At 38.3% G+C, this 23,680-nt stretch overlaps 1 protein-coding gene across 1 annotated transcript in view; it reads left to right on the top strand.

The window, feature by feature from the left end:
* Positions 1 to 804: 804 nt before the first annotated feature.
* The window catches only part of Col5a2 (collagen type V alpha 2 chain), a 134,682-nt gene continuing 111,806 nt past the window's right edge, over positions 805 to 23,680 (top strand). The window contains exon 1 of the mRNA XM_021648013.2: positions 805 to 1,322. Within this exon, the coding sequence (XP_021503688.1) occupies positions 1,229 to 1,322 (94 nt within the window). The 5' untranslated portion in view covers positions 805 to 1,228. The remainder of the gene's footprint in view (positions 1,323 to 23,680) is intronic.

The following is a 23,680-nucleotide window of genomic DNA, read 5'->3' as shown; positions in this document are numbered from 1 at the left end:
TGTTAAGCCTGTGGAGGGCATAAAGTTAACGACTTGCTCTTAACAGAAATGTACAGTTGGGACTACCGTGTTCCCTGAAAAGCTGGTGTAGGGTTAATAACAGCACCATCCACTTTTATGTAGCTCTTTGCAATTTGGAATGTAGTTAATAGCATATTACTCATTTTAGTGTCACCAGGTCCTGCATGCTGGTCAGGGCAAAGCCCTTTTTCCGACAAGAAAATTGGAGTGCACAGAGATAAGGACTATGTATAAATTCACAAAATTGGTGAGTGGCAGGTTTGCTGTAGAACCCACCCTTTCTCAGTCCAAAAGCAGTATGTTTTCCTCAGTCTACTTTTTTTTTTTAGACAAACCATAATAAAATCCTCTGTGACCATGAGAATGTATAGATACTGCTCCTTAAAAGATTAGAAAATAACTCAGTGCAAAGTATCTCAAGTTCATTTTGCAGTTGCCTTTTCTTCCAGAATCCTCTCAGAGCATGGGAAAGGGAACAGAATGACAATTGGGACAAGAATCCTTCCTCTGCTGACAAAAGAAAGGGTTAAAAAAAATGTGACCTTTTAGAGGCTTAAGGTGGCAAAGAGAATTCTGAATTATCTCAATGCAAAAAAAAAAAAAAAAAAAAAAAAGAAAGAAAGAAAAAAAGAAATTCCACTAAAAAGCTGTATATCCTCCCTAAGGCTTTTTTAGTGTCTCTGGAAAAGTCAGTGGGTGTGTGTCTGGGGGAAGGGTTGAGGGCGGGGGAGGGAGAGAGGGAGGAGGATCTGACTCCTTCTAATAGGCTTTCTTAAAAATGAAAAAAAAATGAGAAGAAAAGAAAAACCACACACACTTAAATAGAAAAAGAAATAAAAGTTTGTGTTGGTAAGCTGCGTCTGCGTTTTAACTCTACAAGAAGGAGCGAAAACTCAAGTGGCAGAGGGGCGCGCTCTGATTTGGTTGTTTACCATCAATCAGACGGTTGCTTGGCAGACACTGGATGGTTATGAGCCTGAACAAGCTGAAAGGGGCAGGAAAAGAAGTGGAGGCAGCATTCTTCCTATTTAAAGCTGCATCGCTTGAAAAAACTTTTCGCAGACTGTGCCGGAGCTGGTGCTGAAACAGACTGAGGCGGCCCGGGGGCTGGTGCTGAAAAAGAGCCCCCAGCGGAATTCATGGTGCTACAGTGACCTCAGTATCTACTCTTCATTCCCAGGAGGACCCACATGTCTCATATTTAGACATGATGGCAAACTGGGTGGTAGCAAGACCTCTCCTAATTCTTACTGTTTTATTAGGGCACTGTGTCTCAATAAAAGCCCAGGAACAAGAGAATGGTGAGTTTGCCTTTTGCTTTGCTTATGGTGTTTACGGCTTGGTTTGGGAATTAGATGGAATGTTAAGCTTCAGGAAGAGCGTGAAGAGGAGACTGGTTTGAAATTTGAGAGGGGGGCTACGGGATTTGCACCTGGGAAACAGCTTGGCTCTGGAGACTAGCGGCACGCCTGCAGTTCTGGAGCTTCTGTGCCTGCCCTAGCAAAGAGTGGGCTTTTGACATCCTGCAAGAGCTAGATCAGATCAGTCTTTTTGCTCGAATGTAAGAGTGGGACGTTTAAAAGAAAAGGGTACTTAAAAGGGAGCCCCGAAGGCACTTTTAGTTAGAGGTCGGCTGTGTGGGCTGGCGTTTTCCGCGCTGGGAAAGCCGGGGCAGAAGCTGGGCAGGGTGGAGTCTTTCCTGTGCGAACTTCAGCAGCTTCATGAAAGTCTTTGTTTAGAAAAACCTCTGTGGCAACTCTGATAGCTTGGAATTTCCTTTGTCTTTGCTCCTCATTCCTTTCTTCCCAAAGCCTTATTCTCCTCTCCCAAGGTTTTCATCTATGATCTTAAAATCTTGTTTGCTTACTGAGAGGGAGTCCAGTTTATTTCTCCATGACAGAGGCTGATGGAAGCCAGATTTCTTAAACTGCGGTGTCTGGTGTTCTCCCACCCTATTGACTTGATTATCAGGATAGTGTGGTTCCTGGGAGGATGGCTGAAGCCAGGAAATCAGCACACCTTATACATAACTTATTTGGAGTATTGATAAGCACATTTTTTTTTTAGATCGCTGCATCCTTCCTTTCTTCTCTCTCTCCTTCTGTTCTTTCCTTTTTCTTTTTCATTTCTTTTAAGGAGTATCTTGTTTGGTTACTGTTTTTTGTTTGTTCTCTTCCCTGTGTGCTCTACATAAGTTAGTGTTGGGCCGTGTTGTTAAACAAAACAGCATGGCTGCTATAGAATATTAAAAAAAAAATTAAAACTGTCTCCATTGATTGTTAAAACTTTTGAAGGTTGAAGTGTCAGATAGACATGTTCTTATTTGTTATAGGCCAGCTTAGAGTCACTGCTAGTATCAAACTCAAGCTTCTAAAACTTAGCAACTTTTTAATTGTTTTCTACTCTCCTTCTCATGTATATCATCCACTTTCAAATATATCTCTATTTGTTTTTTGCCTCCCTGTAGTTTTTTCCTCTGAAGATATTCAGAAACATCTAAAGATGTTTAGCAACGATGAGTTCTAGAAAACCTATAAGGAGATAAAAGAAAATTCTGGAGATGTATTTCAAGTCTATCAGTAGTCCCATAGAGGGGGCACTTTTCTAAAATCTTGGAACTTTTTAAGTCAGCTTCTATGTTTCAAAAAGTGAGGGAATTTATAAAAGGTGAAACTTAAGTTCCTCGTAATGAATGCTGTAAAAAGTGTGCAATGAATGCCTTGAAAATGCAAGAACAAAGAAGTTAAGAAGGAAGAGAGCAAACAGAAATGTGGAAGTAAAAGTCTGATGATTCAGGGAGCCTGCTCCCTCTCCTTCCCTTCAAGTAGGCTGACTTTAAATGTCTGTACAGACGACATTCCCAATTTATATTAAAATATGCACTTAACTTTTTTGAGGTTCAGAAGTAATTGAATATGTGTGTAAGTGAAAGGTGTAAGACGCTTGAAAGTCTTACAGTGTAGGCCATATGGTAAAATCCTCTTTGGCCATTGCATTTATTCTGTAGGTGTTATTGAAAAATAAGGGGCTTACTTTTCTCTAATATTCATTTACATAAATTAAGAAGATGAGGGTGGTTGAAAAGTCCTACCTCTGGGCCAACGTCTTTTCCCCTACTGTCATTAAATAGTAGAGAAACTCAAACCTCAAAGACATGTTTTTATAGAGAAAGTGAATTCTCTCAGACATTATAAATATCGATTCAAATGAAAGTAATGAAAATTAATAGCAGAGAAGTGTGTGTCTGATGACTGAGTAATCTAGAGCATCCAGAGCCACTTAACTTATCCTCAGGTTACTTCCCACGCATCTGGGGTGCACACTGACACATTGTGGACACTTGCTGTGTCACTTATCCTGCTAGACTCTAGCAATTCTAGGTTATTTTTGAATTTGAGGAAGAGAAAATGTGGGAAATGCTTTATATTAGAGAAAAGTCTAAAGCATACATGTCAATAACATACAATTTTCCAACGGTTGCTATAAGTAGTATGAGCTGTGGCATTTCCTTTGTATTCCCTTGACTATGTATTGTGGAAATCTGGCCTTGCATGTAAGCATGTGTTTATAAGCTTAGCCATTTCCTGTTGTTAGTATAGAATATAGCAGTTTTCTTTTTGACTGTGGGAAATAAAATAGAAGCACAGTGTCAACCTGACAGGAACACATGTGCATGCTAAGATAGAGTAAATACATTTTTAGACATGTCTGGACAAAATGGAACAAACTCTCACTAAAGTTAAGAGTTGATTTGGATTTAAAAGTGTAAAAGATGATCTTTTCTAGTTCCCACAATTTGCCTGCAAATTTCATGATTTCCTTAGTTTTTAATAGCTGAGTAGTATGCCATTGTGTAAATGTATCATAATTTCTGTATCCATTCCTCCATTGAGGGACATCTAGGTTGTTTCCAGATTCTATTACGAAGAGAGCTGCTATGAACATGGCTGAGCAAATGTCCTTGTTGTATACTTGAGCATGTTTTGGATATATGCCTAGGAGTGGTAGATCTGGATCTTGAGGCTATACTCGCTCATAAGTGGTTATTAGACATGTAATGTAAGATAAACATAATAAAATCTATAGTCCTAACGAAGCTAAACAACAAGGAAGATTCTAGGGAAGATGCTCAATCCTCATTCAGAAGGGCAAATGGGATAGACATCAGAAGCAGAAGACAGGGAACAGGACAGGAGCCTACCACAAAAGGCCTCAAAGACTCTGCTGATTTAGGTATCGAAGCAGAGGCTGAGACTGATAGCAAACTTTGGGCAGAGTGCAGGGAATCTTATGAAAAAAGGGGGAGATAGAAAGACTTGAAGGAGACAGGTGCTGCAAAAGGAGACAAACAGGGCCAAAACAACAAAATAAAAAACAAAAAACTGGGCCCTGGGGGCCCTGAAGAGACTCATACCCCAACCAAGGACAATGCATGGTGAGGACCTAAAACCCCTGCTCCAACTCAGTCTCCAAGTGGATTCCCTATTAAGGGGATCAAGGGTTGTCTCTGGCATGAACTCAGTGGCAGGCTCTCTGATCACCTCCCCCTGGGGTGTGCAGCCTTGCCAGGCCACAGAGGAAGATAATGCAGCCAGTCCTCATGAGATCTGATAGGCTAGGGTCAGATGGAAGGGGAGGAGATCCTCCCCTATCAGTGGACTAGGGGAGGGGCAGGGAGGAGAAGAGAAAGGGAGGGTGGGATTGGGAGGAAATGAGGGAAGGAGGCCACAGCCAGGATACAAAGTGAACAAATTGTAATAAATAATAAATAAACATTTTAAAAAGTTTTTTAGAAACTCAAAAGAAAGAGTTTGGGAGTTACGTTAACTTTAGTTGAAAGTATAATGTAGCCAAAATCAGAGCCAAGATGATAAAATTAGTTTTTTAAGCTTGCTTTTTCTCTCTCTCCCACTCCCTGTGGTGTGTATTGTGTAGGGAGGCTTTGGAATGTTCCACATTTGTTTTTTGTAGAGAAAAATACTAGACAGTAAAATTTTATTTCCAAATCAAAATGCAACATCTAGGGCACATTTCTTGTTATTAGCACTAGGCAGACTTTCTTTATCTTCGGGAATAATCTTTGGCATGAATCATTTTATTCAACACTACAGGAGTGATTGAATGAGAGGTTGCAGAAGAAGGTGTGGACTGTGAACTTCCAGAAGCCAGCCATGTGACATGAACAGTTCTGCAACAGTTGTGTGAATTAGCAGGGCCTAAAGGGAAGTGTAGAGAACTGAAGATACAAACATGCTTACTTTAAGCTTTACAAATTAGCCTCTTTTCAAATAGCACAAGACAAGTTCAATATGTCTAAGGGCTGACTCTTGCTCATGGACCATAAATTGCCTGTGTTGCAGCCCTACACTGATATTTGGTTCCAAGCCACCTTCTAACTAGCAAGAGGAAAAGTGTATATAGGCTTTTTAATATTGTGATGCCTTGCATTTCTGTGATGCTACATGTGTGATTTATCTTGTAAGGATATAGATAGGAAGCATCGGATGTGTGACACTCAGCAGTACTTGGATAACATCATTTCGAAGGCATCACTGAGGAAAGGATGAGCATATAGCCTATGATTTTTACATTCATAAATTGTTCTATACTCACTACTGTTGAAATGGTTCCCGTGCTTCACATGGTAGAGCACAGTTTTGACTAAGAAAAATATAACAGAAGCTTGTTTACATACTCAAAAGAAGCTCTCAAGTAGAGTAAGGAGCTGGTACATTGAAAATAGTTGTGGACTCAAATTTTTATCTCTGTGTTCTTTTATTCCTAGTGTATAGTCTTTGATTTTACAGTTTCTGGTGGCTGCTAGAGATCCAGCAATTGTATGTAGTTTCCCAGGCACCTGGATAGAGAATGAGAAAGCTGTGATTATGCATTTCTTAAATGGCATCTTCACAACATTTGAGCTTATTTATGTTTGTCTGGGATTTAATAATATGTTCACACAAAGATGCAAGAATTTTAGGTGGACTATATTAGTAATATACTCAATTATGGAGGACACAAGAAAGAATTGCTTCAGTGGACAAAATACTTGAGTGATGCACTCTGCTATTTATCTCTGAGCAGAATGCAAAGCCAAGAATACATCATATATATATCATATATATGTCATATATATATATGATATGATATCATATATGATATATATATGATATATATGATGTATCATATATATGATGTATGTATATATATGGTGTGTTCATGTATATATGTATATATACATATATGTATGTGTATATACATCATATCACATGCACTCAATAAAGCATCATTCTGAATACTCTCTCTACATGAAAGGTTAGGGAATTAGTTATACTTACCAGTGTAGTGTGTGCTTCCCCTATAATACACAAACACACATATACATACACGTACATAGTTGAACAGTGAAGTATCACTGAATATTCTATATCTCTCTACATGGCTTGTTGGGAATTCTTTATATTTACCAGTGTAGTGTGTGCTTCCCCCGTGATTTGGGATTGCAGAAAGAATCACCTGCAGATCCTGTTATTGACGCAGCCTCCAGGTCATATTGTTTCAAACTGTATCTAGTAAGCTTGGATGTGATGCGGATCAGACCTCTGTTCACACGGTCAAGAACTATATTGTGTGTCTTTGCGCAGCCTTCTGGTATTGAGGCAGATCACATGGCTTCTATGCAGCAAAGGGTAAACACTGAGACTTTGGTTTCCTAGTGATTCTTTTTACTTATACAGCTGACCGAAGTTTGTAGGCAAGCCACTAGAATTCTGAAACCACTTGAGGATAATGTAATCCAAAGCCAAACCTCCTCATGGGGTTAAGTGAGTAAGTCTGTTACACAGAGGACACATGTAATTCCAGCATGTGTTCAGGTGAATGAGAGGTCTTTCCCATTCCTCTTCCAGTTCTTCACACGCTCAACACTATTAGCTCTAGCCTGGATGGATTATTGTGATCATCACAAACATGCATTTAATTCAAGGTGGGAGACCAAACCGGAAGGGTAGGTTTTGTCTTGAGGTGTGATGGGAAGACTGGAATCCTGCTAACCTGCGGAAATAATTTTAACCACCCAGTTTCCCATCTCAAAAGATAAATCATGTGTCCTTGGCCTTAGGAAGCATATGTAAGGGTTAGTTTGGAAACATTTTAACCTAACGTTTACTTATTCTGAGATCAGAGCATTGAAATATATGTTTATATTTGAGAGGTACAATAATGGTAAAAGGAAAAGATCACAATAGTTATTATTAATTTATCATGTAAATTTGGGTAAGCTGTACAAAGTTATAAAAATTCATCTTACAGGTAATTAACATTCTTTTATTTATTATTCTCTGTGATTTATTTTTGCAGACCTAGATATGACATGAGATAGTATCAATTTACTGAATATTTGTGCTTTTTCAACTTTTTTCCATGGGTGTGTACTTGTTCATGTGTGTATACTTGGGTGTGAGAACACATGTGTATGGAGGGCATAATTTGACATTAGAGGTCTTCTTCATTTGCTTCTCAATCTCACTTTAAAATTTATTCTCTCTATGTGAGCAGGCACATGTATGTGTAGTGTGTATATTGTGTGTATGTGTGTATATGCATGTATGCAAGGATGTATATCTATGTCACATGTATATGTCATGGTCAGAGAACAATTTTGTGAAGACAGTTCTCTCCTTCCATCTTTATGTGGGTTCAGGGGTTCAAATTCAGATAGACAGGACTTAGCAGATGAGTTTTAGGCCTTTGATTTTTTTTAAACTTTAAATTTTTTTTTAAACATTATCCATTTATTTTATTTTGTGTATCTGAGTAACTTTGCCTGCCTGTATGTGTGTGTGTGGTGCTCTCAGAACCAAGACATCTGTGCATCAGGTGTTTATGAACCGCCACCCAAGTGCTGACAACCAAAACTGGGTCCTTTATGACAGCCACAAGAACTTTGCTGAGCCTTCTGTCCAGTCCCCTCAGCTTTCTTTTTGAGACAAGATAGCTCGCTGATTGTCTAGAATGGATGGCCAGCAAGCTTCCTGTCTCTGACTCTCTTGTGCTAGGATTGCAACCCAACTTTTTATGTGGGTACTAATTCATTCAGGTTCTTATGTTTCCATACCAAACACTTTACCAACTGAACCATTTCCATAGAACCTGATCATTTTTATGACTAAAAAATTCACACTAAAATTACAGTAATCACATACTGACAGGTTTCTTGCCTTTAAATGACTTTCCAAGTCAGTATCATGTAGGTGGAATAGCTGTCCTTTCCTCGCTCTGTCAACCTGCGAGCAGTCCTTCCAGCTTTGTCTTTAATGTGCAACTTTAGTCTGTTTTAATTTTTATAAATAAGCTGCACTTCAAATGAACTTAATGTGAATCTATCTTCCAAATTTATCCAATGAGGGTAGTATTGCCTCAGTAATAGCAGTACTTCCCGAACTACACCGTGCCTTCTGGGGAGAAATGTGAACAATATTAATAAATTAGTTCAAAAACATGCATGAAACGTTATCCCTTCAACCTTTGCGTAATGTTCACTTTTTCAAAGCTTAGATGGAGGAAGAAGATGGTGTCATAGTATTCTTTCTTGCATCTTCGATTGCCTTCATTCAGAACTGTGGCTTCAGGGTTTAGATGGGAACAAGCATCCTGTTGGTTGCAGCCTAGGGCCCTCCACTGTGTGTGAGAATTGTGTTCTTGACATGGCTGCAGCTTTGCAGCCATGCATGACCTTTGCATCTTCATCAGGAATGCTAGGGAATAAGGTACAGTCTTGTAGTCTGATATTTGGAGCTCCTAACTGAGGCACAGAAAGTGATATGAGCACGTATTCCAGTCATGAAAAATACAAGCCCTGGTAGCATGCTTTTTTCTCTCTTCAACCACATCTTTGAATTTTTTGAAATATTCTATGGATTTGTTCTGTATTTTGCTTGCTCTTCATCTTCTTGAGAAACTAGTATCAGTCATGACCTCTTCAACTACTCCTTGCTATCGGCTCCATCTTAGCCTCTGAACAAGTTCAGTCATCTCCCAGAACTTGTGTTTTCTTTCTGAGCCCAGCTTTCCTCAAGAAACAGTAGTAGAGTTTTCTGTTTCTGTCTTGTCTCCCACTGTACTCTGACTGTGGACTCTTCAATCTATGTAAGCTGTTGCAGTAAAAGGAATAGCACACATGCTAATCCAATGGCCTCTTCCTCTCAGCTTATAAGGCCTTTCTCCTGTTTTAATATTGCTGACCACTCTAAATGTTCAGAAATGCAGTTCTCTGGAGGTGTTCTCTCACCTACCAGACTTTTTATTTTGCTCATTCATAGGTTCCCTCTTTCAGCCTTTTTTTTTTTCTTCTTCTGTATTGGTTCTGCCAGAATATCGCCTTTCTAGGTCATCCGGGAAGCTTCCACACTTTAAGGAGTTTTGCTTGATGTACAAATGCTAATTCATAACTCTCCTACCAATCCCATTCTTTCATATAAACTCTGGAGTATATGTCTAGCTACTGAGAACTATTTTGATTTTCTTTTAATTTATTTATTTTTATTAATTACAGTTTATTTACTTTGTATCCCTCCATAAGGGCCTCTCTCCTCTCCTCCCAGTCTCATCCTCCCTCCCCCTTCTTCACTCATGCCCCTCCCCAAGTCCACTGATAGGGGTGGTCAACTATTTTGATTTTTAACGTATCTAAAACTCAGTCAACTACTCCTCAAGCATCCGCCATTTTCTTGTATAGTATTTATGTCTGTTAATGCAATGTCATTGTATCATTCAGTCAGTAAATTCCAACCAGTCACTAATTTTGAAATTTTATTTGCTAACTCTTTCTCATATATAACTCTTATTTACCGTTATCACAAATTTATCAGTTCAAACCGTCATCATCCATCCCTGGATTACTTCAATGTCAGCTAAATTTATCTTCTTGTCTCTGTTGTCGCCATTTTCTATCAGCACACAGATACATCTCTCTTTTTCCAGTGTAATCTGAAATTAAACATAAGCCTGTTTTTCTCCTAGTTTGAAGAGATAGCAATAGTAACGTTTTTTTAGCTTGCACACGTTCTTTTTTTAATTTTATTTTTATTAATACAGTTTATTCACTTTGTATCCTGGCTGTAGCACCATCCACCATCCCCACTCAATCCTACCCTCCCTCCCTTTTCTTTTCTTATGGCCCTTCCCTAGTCCACTGATAGGGGAAGTCCTCCTCCCCTTCTATTTGACCCTAGTCTGCCAGGTCTCATCAGGACCTGCTGCATTGTCTTCCTCTGTGGTCTGGTAAGGCTGCTCCCACCTCAGGGGGAGGTGATCAAAGAGCCAGTCACTGAGTTCCTGTCAGAGACAGTCCCTATTCTCCTTACTAGGGAACCCATTTGGACACTGAGCTGCCATGGGTTACATCTGTGCAGGGGTTCTAGGTTATCTCTATTAACAGTCCTTGGTTGGAGTACCAGTCTCAGAAAAGACCCTTGGGCCCAGATGTTTTCAGTTCTGTTGCTCTCCTTGTGGAATTCTGGTCCCCTCCAGGTCTTTCTAAATTCTAGAACACTAGTCACATTGCTTGTCATTCTTTACCTCACAATAAAGAGTCACTTGTAGTTTATACTCCCAATGCAAGCATGAATTCACATGAATTCACACACATGCACACGTACACACACACATGCACACGTACACACACTACACATATACATGCACACACACACACCACACACACCACACACATGCACACACACACCATACACACACACCACACACATGCACACACACACACCACACACACCACACACATGCACACACACACCACACACACCACACACATGCACACACACACCGTACACACACATACCACACGCGCACACACACCACACACACCACACACACCACACACATGCACACACACACTGTACACACACATACCACACGCGCACACACACCACACACATGTCTGCACACACACCACACATGTGCACAGACATACATGCGCACACAGCACATACACACTCCACACGCTCTCACTTCCTTTTCAAAACCACTGCTCTTCAGAGTGCTGTCAGAGTTTTACTTTTTCTCTCTAGCTGATCCCAGTGTTTCTCTTCTTTTTTATCTCACAGAATTCAGCTCACCTCTCCTTGCACGAATCAGATGTGCAGAACTTTTTCTTGTGTGTCTATTTTACCTGTTCCTGTAAGGTGAAGATTTTTTAAAGTAATCTTTCAGTTCGGCAGCTTACTCTGATTTGCCCACTGTACCACACTTACTATATTCCTTTGATTACTAACACCTTGTCTTTTGTTAAACTAAAGCATGTCAGAGTAATTCCACTGACGCTCACCGGCAATGATCTCATTTTTTCTATGTAAACAGCTATCGTTATTTTTATTGATGCTTAATTGACGTGGCATCCTTTCTGGGGTCAATACAACAGTTCAGTCGATGAGTCTGTGGTGGTTAGCCTTCATCTCTCCATGTTCTCTGAGTGGTCAAGGGTGTTGATGCTGATTCCCTGTCCTTTGAGAAATAGAGGCCTTACAGTGGACGCATTTCATGTGTTTTCCTTTTATCATATCTTTGCGTTGTTTGCATTCAGTTTTTCTAAGAATTCCTATTGTCTTTCATTTATTCTCAGTCTCATTGGGGGAACTTGCTACATCATGATTATTGCCTTTCTAGAGAGCCAACAGCTAGATATCAGTTATTTTGTGCATATATAGTAGTTGATTTTTTTGTAAATTTTGAAAAATAGTAGTACTATTTATTCAGCTGTGAGTGAATTGAATTCAGATTCTTGGTTTTCACATTATATTTGCTTGATAAAAAAATAATAATAAAATAAAAAAAGAAAAAAATATTCTGAGAAATGTATCAGTGAAAGCCACAACCTATACCTCAAAGGGATTAAGATATAATTTCTTCTGTTTCCAAATTTTAGTGATCGTGGGCCAGAAAAAATAAATTTAGATTACCCTAAAAAAAAAAAAAGAAAAATCAAATTATATTTGCATAGTCTTGGAAAATCTAACATCCCTTAATCCTGGTTTCTTTATAAATAAATTATAATAATATAATTCAAATACACTTCAAATAATAAGATCACTTATAGGTATATATGTCACCTGATTATAACAAATAGTATATTTACTATTATAACAAATAGTAAATATTTGTTGTTACAAAACAAATAAACATTTTTTTTCACTCACAGGGATTAAAACAGTATAAAACTATAAGTTTTATCTACTGCTTATCTAAAAATCGTATTATTAATGTTTATGTATTTCAATAAGCTCCTATCTATGACATATATAATATTTATATAATAATATTATTGTTAAAATTCAGTTTACAGAATTGCTTGTGGTTCCCACCTTTATTTGTCACATCTTTAGTGCTGAGACAAAAGCTAGGAAAGAAAAGCCTCTTGCTCAGGAGACTGCTCGGTGAACTTGTGCAGGAGGCTGAGAGGCCTCCTGTTTTGTACTCTCCTTCTCTTGGATTGTCTCAGCAGAGGACAAGCCAAGCATGCTCCACCCATGTCCCAGTGCCTCTCTGTGCCCGTACCAACTCTGTCTGCTGCAGAGCTGATTTTCTGAAAATATGTGAGTCATAAAAGTCTTTATTGAAAATTGGAAGCCTGCTTTTCATGCTGCCTTGCTCTGTGTTTCCATTGGGAAGGAGAAGAGCAGCTAGTGGACAGGAATTACAAGCTAGCTCCAGGAAAACCTGGGTACAGTAGTGAGCTGACCATCATTCCCAAACACTGCAGTGTCCTTTTTCTCTAGAGGCTGTCAATGTACTTCATTCCCTCTACTGCAGATTATTAGGACTGACTCCAGAAAGCAAAGGATTGCTGGACGATTAGACACTCTTCTGCTTTTGTAGTACTTTTCTAGATTTTGAGTTTTACAATCGTAAGGAAACAACAGCAGCAACAGCAACAGCGCATCCATAGCATGATGGGATTAACTCAGAAGAGAGATACAGATAGGATTTTACTCAATGACTTGTCACGATGAAATTCTTTGATTCACTCTGTGATATCTCTAACATGATTGTTCTGTGGCCATCAGCTTTAAAATTTCTTATTATGGAATTCTAAAACTATAAGGCTGACCTCATAGCAAATACACGTTAGTTTTAGGTATTTAACATGCTCCTTCCTTTCATTACCCATTATATGTTTATTTGCTCCTACAGTAAAAGAATCTATCTGGTCCATTCATGTTAATTCAAAGTAGTTTTAAAGCCTCTTCTTTCTTGGTTTTTCAGTTTTCTGGAATATGTGACAAGGTACATTTCAATTCAGAGAATCAGGTTTTTCACATAAGTACTAAAAGTTTAGTCAAAATTTATGATGAGATGGATAGTGAAGAATGAGATTAACTGACTATCATGAGAAAATAAAATGCTTTCTGGTCTTGGCTAAAGATACAAAATCTCTCTGACATTTGTTGAGAAAAACCTATAATTGCTATTTCAAGGCAAATGAAAATATCTGAATGCAATAAGCTTCTTTTTCAAGCGTTTGTACTGAAAAAAAAGAAAAAACAAACATCTGAGGTCATTGAAAAAGGCACAACGGAAAGTTCTATAAAGGGCTTCTATCCAAGGCTTAAAGCATGAGCTTAAGTGCTTTAAGTTAACTTAAGGCTTAGCTAACTCTCCGTTGCTCTGATAAAGCACTACCATAGTCACTTAGGAGGAAAGGGTTTATTTTACAGGTCATGGGTCATCATCGATGTGCTTTCCTGGTGGCTTACTCGGCTTGCTTCCTTATACGACTCAGGACAGTCTGCACAGGGTGACACTGCCCACAGGAGTCCAGGCTGTCCTACTTCAGTGAAAAAAGAAAACGTGCTGCCGACTTATCCAGTTAGGATTCCGTATTTCCAGAAGGGTCTGGGTTTGTTTGAAGTTGACAAAGACCAACCAGCACATTGTCATAGTAGGATGTCTTTTTGGTTGTTTCTACAAACAAAAACAAAAACAGAAACAAACCTCATGTACCATATTTATTTATTACAATTTATTCAATTTATTTCCCAATTGTATCCCCCTCCCTCCTCTCCTCCAGGTCTCACCCTCCCTCCCTCTTTCTCCCTTTGCCCCTCCACTAGACCACAGAAAGAAGGAGCCCTCCTCTCCTACCATCTGACCCTAACTTATCAAACCTCATCTGGACTGCCTGGATCCTTATCCTCTGTGGCCTGGCAAGGCACCCTGCCAGGGGGAAGTAATCAAAGAGTTGCAACCAAGTCCCTGTCACAGATAAGACTGTTCCCACTAGGGAACTCACATGGGGGAGGGGTCTAGGTCCTCTCCATGCATGGTCCTTGGTTGGTACATCAGTCTCTGCAGGGGCCCCTGGGCCCTGATTTGTTGACTTTGTTGGTCTCTTTGTGGAGTTCATATCTCCTCTTGCTCCTTCTATCCCTCCACTCTTCCATAAGATTCCCTGTACTTGCCCAAAGTTTAGCTGTGAGTCTCAGCATCTGATTCGATCCCCTGCTGGGTAGAGTCTTTCAGAGGACATCTTTGGTAAACTCCCTTCCAGCTCCCTCTCTTCAACCACATCAGGTGTCTATTCTATTTGCATTGCTGAATGAGAATTAAGCATTTTTCCTAGGGACCTCCTTTTTATTTAGCTTCTTTAGGTCTGTGGATTTTAGTATGGTTATCCTTTATCATATGACTCACATCCACTTACAAGTGAGTATATATCATGCCTGTCTTTTTGTTTCTGGGTTGGAGAGATGGCTCAAAGGCTAAGAGCACTGTATGTTCTCCCAAAGGTCCTGGGTTCATTTCCCAACCACCACATGGTGGCTCACTCTTATTTTTTTTTTAACATAATTTATTTGTTCTTTGACAATGCATACAGTTCAGTCATATTCATCTGATTCTTTCCTTCAATTTCCTGCCCTATCCTATATTCCTCTTCTAACTTCATGTTCTTTTCTTTTTATTTAAAAAAAACCCACAGCTCACTGAGTTCAATGAGTGGTGTGTGTGTGTGTGTGTGTGTGTGTGTGTGTGTGTAGCCATCCACTAAAGCATGGTCAGTTTGCCCGGGGACCACAGCTCTAAAGAAACTGACCTTTCCTTCCATATCAGCCGTCAGGTCATTAGTTCCTCTCATAAGGGTAGGCACTCATAGGCCCCTCCTTCATCCATGCTAGAACATGTAGGCCTGACGTTGTGCAGGCAACCGTGGCTGCTGTGAGTTCAGGAGTGCACTAGTCCTGTTATATGGAAAAGACCGTTTTGATGCAGTCACTTCAGCCTCTGAAGTTTACAGTCTCACAGCTCAGCATCATTTTGATACACTCAGAATCTGTGAGGTTTATTAAAGAAGGAAATGATTGGGATCATTTCATCCTTCCCAGGGTTCTCCTTGTTATTCAGCTTCTTTAGGTCTGTGGATTTTAGCGTGGTTATCCTGTACTATATGGCTAATCAGAGAAAGCTGAAACAGACTTCATTTAAGATGAAACAATGAAGATACTCAGGTTCCACTGTGTATATTTTTTGTTCCGATAAATGGATGGTGACAAAAATGAAATTAAATCTAAGTAACATATATTTCCATGTAGTTGACATATAAAGTGTGTCTCATACACTTGGTAAACATTCAACTCACTTGGTCTGCCTCACATCCTCAATACCATTGGTGGAATATGCTAGAAAAATGGTTCTCAGTCTTCCTGATGCTGCAACCCTTTAATACAGTTTCTCATCTTTCTGTGACCCCCAACCACAAAATTATTTCATTGCTACTTCATAACTGTAATTTTTCTGTTATGAATTATAATGTAAATATCTGTTTTTCAATGGTCTTAGGTGACCCTCATGATACGCTTGTTCAACCCCCAAAGGGTTGAGAACCACTGTGCTGGAAGAAAGAGCATGTCCAGTTCTTACTAAAAAAAAAAAAAAATCAACTTTGCTACATATGACATTTTAATTTAGTTTTATTTTTCTGAAAAGGGAAAAATACTTTTAATCTCCTTTGAAGGAAAAATGTTCAGGGTTTTGATATGACATTCACATTTGTCTTGCCAAGGTCTTACATTGCAGCTTTATGTGGGTGCCAATTTCTTTTATGCTGTTGTTGATTTTGTTTTTGTTTTAAAGCTGTTTTTGTTGTTTTGAGGCAGGGTCTCTCTCTATAGAACTGACTGTGCTGGAATTCACTATGTAGATCAGGCAGGCCTCAAACTCACAAATGAGATCCTCCTACCTCTGCCTTCCAAGTGCTGGGATTAAAGGATTAAAGTCAGGTTTGGATGCCATCTTCTGAACCTTGTTAAATTTTACCTCAATTTGAGACTCCCCCTTACAGCCTGACCTCCTACAGAATTGTGTCAAGTGGTATTACTTATATCTATTCTTCAGGAGTAGGTAAGCCCACATGCTCTCCTAGGTATTCCTCTAGGGTACAGAGTTAGGAACAGTTTTCTTGTAATGTGAGCTTCTCAGATGGCAATATGTCTTTGAAATATTTTCCCCAACATTCTCTGGCTATTAAACTGCCCTGACAAAGTGTCTCTTGTTAAAACAAACAAAAACAAAAACCCAATCACACTGTCTCGGTTGATGCTGAGGTTCACCTCTAGAAAGTGAACTTCGCTGTCATAGATGTTCTCCTCTTGTCCACAGGACATTGCAGTTACTTCCATTCTATTTCACTAGAAACTGAAGACTCAAAGTTCTCAGGATATAGTTCTAAAGTTGTCATATCAGACATACCTCAGGTCAATGGATTTGGAATTTGTTTCCCAATCAACAAATCCTGCAGTGAATTCCAAACGGATGTTTCTGAGCTTCTCACCCTCTGCCTGCAGGGCCTTCCTTTTCCTGTTCTAGGTGATTAAACATCTTTTATTTGTCTTTTCTTTCTAAGAAATCTCAACATCAAGATTCAAGTCACATCTGAGCAGAGTCTTATGCTCCTAGTTAGTCTGCCGTGTGGGACATCAGGAAGGAGGGTTTGGAGAACATTAAGTAAAGGAGGCCCCTATGAGAGTGTGTAAGCAATTCAGACCTACAGTTGACTGAGACAGCTGATCTGAAAGACAATAAAAGGATCCATGCTGCATTTATTTTATTTTATTTTATTTTATTTCATTTCATTTCATTTCATTTTTATTTTATTTTAAACCAGATCTAATTGTGTGTATGTAAGTGAACAAACTGTGGCTTCCTAATAGAAGATGGAATCCACTATAATCATTAACTCTTTCTCATCCATGTTTCATCAGAAAGCTTGTCTCAAAACCACTCAGCTCCAAGGTCCTGTTTGATATAGCTTGGCATCTCTTTTTCAGGGTGTTGAAAGGGACTTGGAGCAAGAAGCTGACAAAAATCCCCAGCAATCAGCTGAGTGTTTACAGAAAGGCTCCACAATTTCTTAGGCCTGTCTGCCTTCTGGTGTATTTTAAGACTGCTTGTACAGAGGGAAGCATGCAGTTAATGAGATGAGAGCTTCAACTAAACAGGCTGTAACTTTCTTTCATGAATGAAATGTTGAAGTAATTTTAATGAGAAGCTTCTAACCTAAAACTGGACCAGGACACAGGAATCCTTCATTCTAATTGCAGCTCTGTGATGGGTTCACTTGGTCAGTTTGTAGAAGTGACTTGATTTCTTTGGGCTTCAGAAGGTCCCTTCAAAGCATGTGGTATAGTATTGTTAAGCTATGAAAGTCTATAATGCCAGAGTATCTATTTAAATTTTTTTTCACATAGGTCAGAGTAATTTTATAATAGTTATAATGCTACAGAATATATCATGCATGTAGTTTGATCATTGGGACCATAATTCATATTTTCTGTGGTTAATGTTTGTGTCTTTTAAAATAGAATTTTCCGTTTTGATCCTGGTTTCTAGTTATTTCTAATAAGATATAGCTATGTGCTAAAGTTGCTAATTTTTCCCAACAAATAATGCACACACTAAGCAGATGGTTTATCCATAAAGTGATATCAATAATCATACAGCCTAACAAGAAAATGTGGAAAGTGAAAAGGGATGAGGATGACAGAAAAGGGAAGAGTTGAGGGAAGAAAAGAAGCCTTATTTTAACTGGCTGTAGGGCTTGTCTGAAGAGTAGGCCATATTTGTTCTCATTCTTAATTTCTCAATTTTCTTTACAATAATGTTAATTTTAAGATATGATAGGGTTCAGTCTGAACATTTAGTTCTTATTCATTGTATTGGTATTCCCTGAGCCCAGAACAGTTTAGATTACTCTGTTTGCTTTTCTTCAATTTCTGTTTCCCTCTTCCATTTCTTTTCTTCATGAACAATGAATGAGTTCTGTGAACATTTATGTTCCCAAGTTCTGCTGGAACTTCACTCTCCAACATTCTAAACAGAAATAAGATTGGCTGGCTTACTGATAGAGACACAATTCCTCTCTATTAAAACACCACTATATTGTATTTCTAGTTCAACTGCATGAGCTATTAATATTAAACTGTAAAGGAAAAATTGTAGAATCAATCTTGATGTCTAACAAAAATTGGATGCATAAAGATGTAGTATGTATGTATAAGGGGACTATTTGAGAAGAGGAAAGAAGTAATGGGAGAAGAGAGTAATGCAGGAAATGGCAATGGACAGTGAATATTCCTTTTCTACCATTTTCTACCAGAATAAATTCACCAATTTTCCATAAATAGTTCATTACTATAGTGCCACTCATTTGTCTTGTCTTCAAGTATTACTATGATGAGTCTCAGGACAACATCTAACTATTACTGAGCCATTATCTATAATACTTGTAATTTAAGTTCAGCAAATATTCATTGATATCTACTCTGTTTAGATATTATTCTAGGTTATAGAGATTCCATTAGGTGTAAGATAGGAATGCATTGCCCATGAAGAGGAGAAATAAAGTCATAGAATAAAAATGTTTAAAAACAAGATGACTCCCAATTTTCTATTTAAGTAAAAAAGAAATTATAATATATGAATATGTTAGATTTGAATTAGTTTGTGGTCCTGGTGATTTTATTGATGCTAAAAATAGTGTCTACAATTTAGGACATAGCATAGAGAATAGGACATTTTGAATAAACACTTGGCAAAGATTTACTTCAAATAAGAATACCCCCAAAATATCAAGCTCCACTGAAAAATTAGCTCACATTTTTGCTTCTCATCCAAAGCACATTACATTCCAGCCTCTCTTTTCCTAGCATGTATGACAGACATTAGAATTCCATTTGGGAGACTGTTCAGTCAGGTTGCAAAGCCATCCAACTATCATCTCTCTAAACAGGGTTCTGACTGTGTAATTATTATTCAAAATACATTATTAAATATAGCCTTGTGCCCTTTATATGTTTTATTTAAATGTTCTTAGAAAGTCCTTTAGTGAATGTTTTAGATTCTTCTGTATAAATGTTTGGGTTTTTGCTTTTGTTTGTAGTTAAACTACTAGATATATTTTAAAAACTTGTTGTGTGTGTGAGAGAGAGAGAAAAAGAGAGAGAGAGAGAGGGCATTAGATGTTTTCCTCTATCACTGTCTATTTCTTTGTACCTATTTCTGTGAACCTGGGCTTGTTCCCCACAACCTCAAAGTCCTTTTGTAATTGCAGCTTTCCAAATTCTAGGATTACACAGCCCATCTCTAAATTCTCCTTTTGGAAAATGTTTCTTCCAAGTGAATTAAAGCACATACAAATAACTAACCAGTTGGGAGCTGAAGAGATGGCTCAGTGGCTGAGATCATTTTCTGTGAAATCATAAGGACTAGAGTTCAGATGCCAGTACCCACATGAAAGCCACATATCCTGAGTGTAACCCAAACCCCAGCTCTAAAAGGCCAAGGAGATAGGTAAAATTTCTGTGGCTTGCTGGCTTTTAGATGGAGGTTAGCAGAGATACATAAGATACTGTCTCAAAAAGCAACTGACCTTAACAACCATCACCACAGGAACAACAATAAAAGAGAAAAGGAAAGAAAAAAAAGTTAATATAATGAGATAATTACAGCACGAATTGCATTTAGAGTATCAAAATATGTACCAGAAACATCATTTAAAAAAATGTATTTGTATACATTTAGTTTATAATTTTTTAGACTAGCTGCTTCCTTCAACATATCATGTATGCCATCCATTGTGAAGGGCAAATATAGGTTGTTGAACTGTAATCATATTGCCAATTGCTTAAGCTGAATTTTTCATTTTCTTTCCATTTTCAGTTACTAATCTTCAACTGTAATTCTACTATTTATTATATCATATACTTATTGTATTCTCCAGTGGGAATTAATACTGGATATTATGCTAGCTGATTTAGAAGTTTTAGGTAATGATTTTACATTATGAGTTTAAGAAAATTTATAATAGATAAATATTCCTAAAAATATATCTGAGATATATCAATCTTTATTTTACTCATGAGAAGAACTAATTTTTATATAAAAAAATTCAATTTAAAATAATGTTCTGCTTCTGTAAGTTTACATTCCTCTGGTGCAGTCTCTGTAACAAGACAAAGACTCTTAACATGACTAGATAAGGGAAGACCATGGATATATATCAGACAATTAATATTTAACGATTTTAGGGTTTGAAAAGTTTTCATACGATACTAATATCCAAAAATAATTCAATATGTTTCTTTTAAAAGTATAACATAAATTACTGTTCTGTATTCTTTTGTGTTTTAAATTCTCTACTCCTCAAAATAAGTATTCCGAATTTTTTTCCCCAAAATAATTAGACTTAGGGGGATAGCCCAGCCGACAAATGGGAAAAGCCAGGTAGACCTGTAATTTCAGCAGTCTAGAGGCAGAAACAGGGTTCCCTGGGACAAGGGGTCCAGCTTGTCTAGCTGGATCTAGATAACCTCCAGGCTCAGCATGAGAACCTGACTCAGGAAGAAAGTGGCAGGTGATTGAGGAAGGTACCTGACATCAACCTCAGGTCTCTAATGCGCATACATGTGCACACACAAATACAACTGTGAATATGCACACACCCACATACACACATTCAAGGGAGGAGGAAACAAGGGAAGGAGGAAGGAAGGGAGAGAGAGATTTTGGCTTTAAAAAATGTTTAAATTTTATTGGAACAGAATGTTACTCTCTAGGTCGGGCTGCCCCTCTCTTTCTCTCTGTTTCTTTCTAAGATTTATTTTTTTCTTTATATGTAAAAGTTCTTTGCATGAATGTATATGTATATACTATATGTATACCTGCTCTTCTCAGAGGTTAGAAGAAGCAGCAGATCCTTGGGAGCTGGAGTTACAGGCTGTTGTGAGACAGCAAGTGGGTGTTGGGAACAAAACCATGTGTTTTTAACTGCTGAGGCATTGCTTCAACCTCTTGTCTGGTTTCTAGCTCATGATCTTCTTGTTTCCACTTCCTGAGTGGATTACAGGTAAACACCACCATGCTTAGATAAAAAGGAATTTGAAGATTAACTTATTTAGCAAACTATTTATTTATTGAGTGTATGTGGAGGACACAACCATGTCTCTTATGATACAGTAGTGAGAAAGTCCAGGAGCACGCAGACGTGAATTCCACACTTGAGTGGATATGGTAGGATACTTTCCACACTCTCATTTCTGTAACCTATGTTTACAGTGCCTCATGTAGAAGAGCAGAGGAAAGCTTGTTGATGAAATCATGGATGCACATAGCTGACCTCCAGGTTAGGCTGGATTAAGATGCTGAGCCTCCTGTGAGTAGATGGGTAACAGTGAAAGAGAGGAGGCAGAAGAGGTGCAGCTGGGAGAAGGGCATGAAAGAAGGGCAGACATCTGAGCCAGAGGGGGAGTTAAAGGTGCCAGTCCTCTGATTTTGACAAGAACAAGAATTCAAGCTGCTTCTCTGAAACCGGAAAAGATAAAGACATGACTTATCTTCTAGGACCTCCAGAGGCACAGACCTGTCAACACCTTGATGCTAGCCTGGTGAAAACCACTTTAGACTTCTAATACCAAAACTAATGCATTTATAGGCTGTTCATACATTTAAATGAGCAGAAACAGTGATAGGAAAATAATACTATAAGATCAAAGTGGAAGGGACACAAGCATGGCAGTGTGAGGGGGAATTGCCTGATTCGTAGGTCTTGACAGAGGGGAGGAACCATCAATCAAAGAATATATGTGAGGCTTCTAGAAGGTGGAAAAGGCAAGAAATCGAATGGTTTACTCATGCTTCCCGAAGTAATGCCAACTACTTGATATGTAATTGACACCTATTTGGAATCTCTGACTTCTCAAACTAAGTTTTTGTTATTTAACCTACTGTTTGCAGTATATTATTATTGCAACCACCATAGATAAGTTATATGTATATAACTTATTATTAATTATTAATGTTATTAATATATATATTAAGTGAAGACAATAGTTTTCTATATTATTTTAAAAGAATACTTTCACATAAACAAATACCATAAAGGTTTAAAAACTGGGCCTGTGTCTAGAACCAGGATGTCCAATATAATCTGACAGCATGATGCCTTTTAAATTTAATTTAAATTAATTACAATGTCAATTATAGTATAACTAGTGGCTCCTGTATTAGTACAGACACTAGAACATTCCCATCAGGACAAAAATGGTCTCAGCCAGAGTTGTGGCACAATTTTACATATGGTAGATCCAGTTAAGAGGAAGGTGTGAGGAGAGCATCAGGCATGAGGAAGGCGGGGAGGGTACTCCAGGTGTAGGAGCAACATGTGGAGTTATAAAATAGAACAAACGACATGTGACACAGCACACCTTAAACTCCTCAAAGTGTTCTAGTAACATGATTCCTACTTTGCTGCAGGTAGTGGCAACTGCCCATTCTTCTTTCACTAAGATTTTACTGACAGCCTATTTTTGTAATGAGCTTTTTTTTTTTAATTCCTGGTAAATACATACACAAAAGTAGGTGTTCATGAAACTCAAAGTTGGGTACAATTATTCTCCTAAAAATCATAGGAGTTTTAGGTGGTTTCAGAGGCTTATTGGTTTGATAGGTATAGAGCTGACCTACAATTTCTATATTGTTTTTTGCTAGAATGAGTGAAGAAGAAAGCTGGAAAAATTCTACTGTGCTGGGACTTGCCGCTTGGGTAGTCCCAAAGATATCTCTTTAGTCACTTCATTGCCCTTGTTCAGCTCTGGTAGCAACACACACGGCAGCAGTGGATTCTGGGAAAGCTGGAGTCATCAACTGCTCTGGCAAATGAGCAGTGTTCCATTAAACCATAGGTCCTTCTGCTAGGCTTGACCCGGAGACTTGGTCTTGACAGTGTATTGATCCTGCATTTTGTAGTTAATGACAATAACTTTTATCTATTAATATCAGAGAGTGTAAGAAATAGGTTACTTAAGGATATAGATTTCTTGAAGAAGATTGAAGGTACTGTGTGAGTGTGTGAGTGTGTGTGTGTGCATGTGTGTTTTTGTTTTCTTGGTTTTTTTTTTCCCTGATCATTTGCCTTCATTTTTCTTTTTAAAATATGACCTGGTTATACTAAAACATTAACTTATAAAATGTTATTATTAATTTTATAAAAAGTGCCAAAGCATGCGTCAGTGAACAGCAACTTTCCATAGTCAGAGAATATTGGAAAGCTGTTACCCAAAGGTAGTGTGGAATCTCAGAGGGCTGTATGGGAACTACCTTT

The sequence above is a fragment of the Meriones unguiculatus genome, chromosome 15, assembly GCF_030254825.1.
Source record: "Meriones unguiculatus strain TT.TT164.6M chromosome 15, Bangor_MerUng_6.1, whole genome shotgun sequence".
Taxonomy (NCBI): Eukaryota; Metazoa; Chordata; class Mammalia; order Rodentia; family Muridae; genus Meriones; species Meriones unguiculatus.
This window is presented reverse-complemented; position numbering and strand designations above follow the sequence as displayed.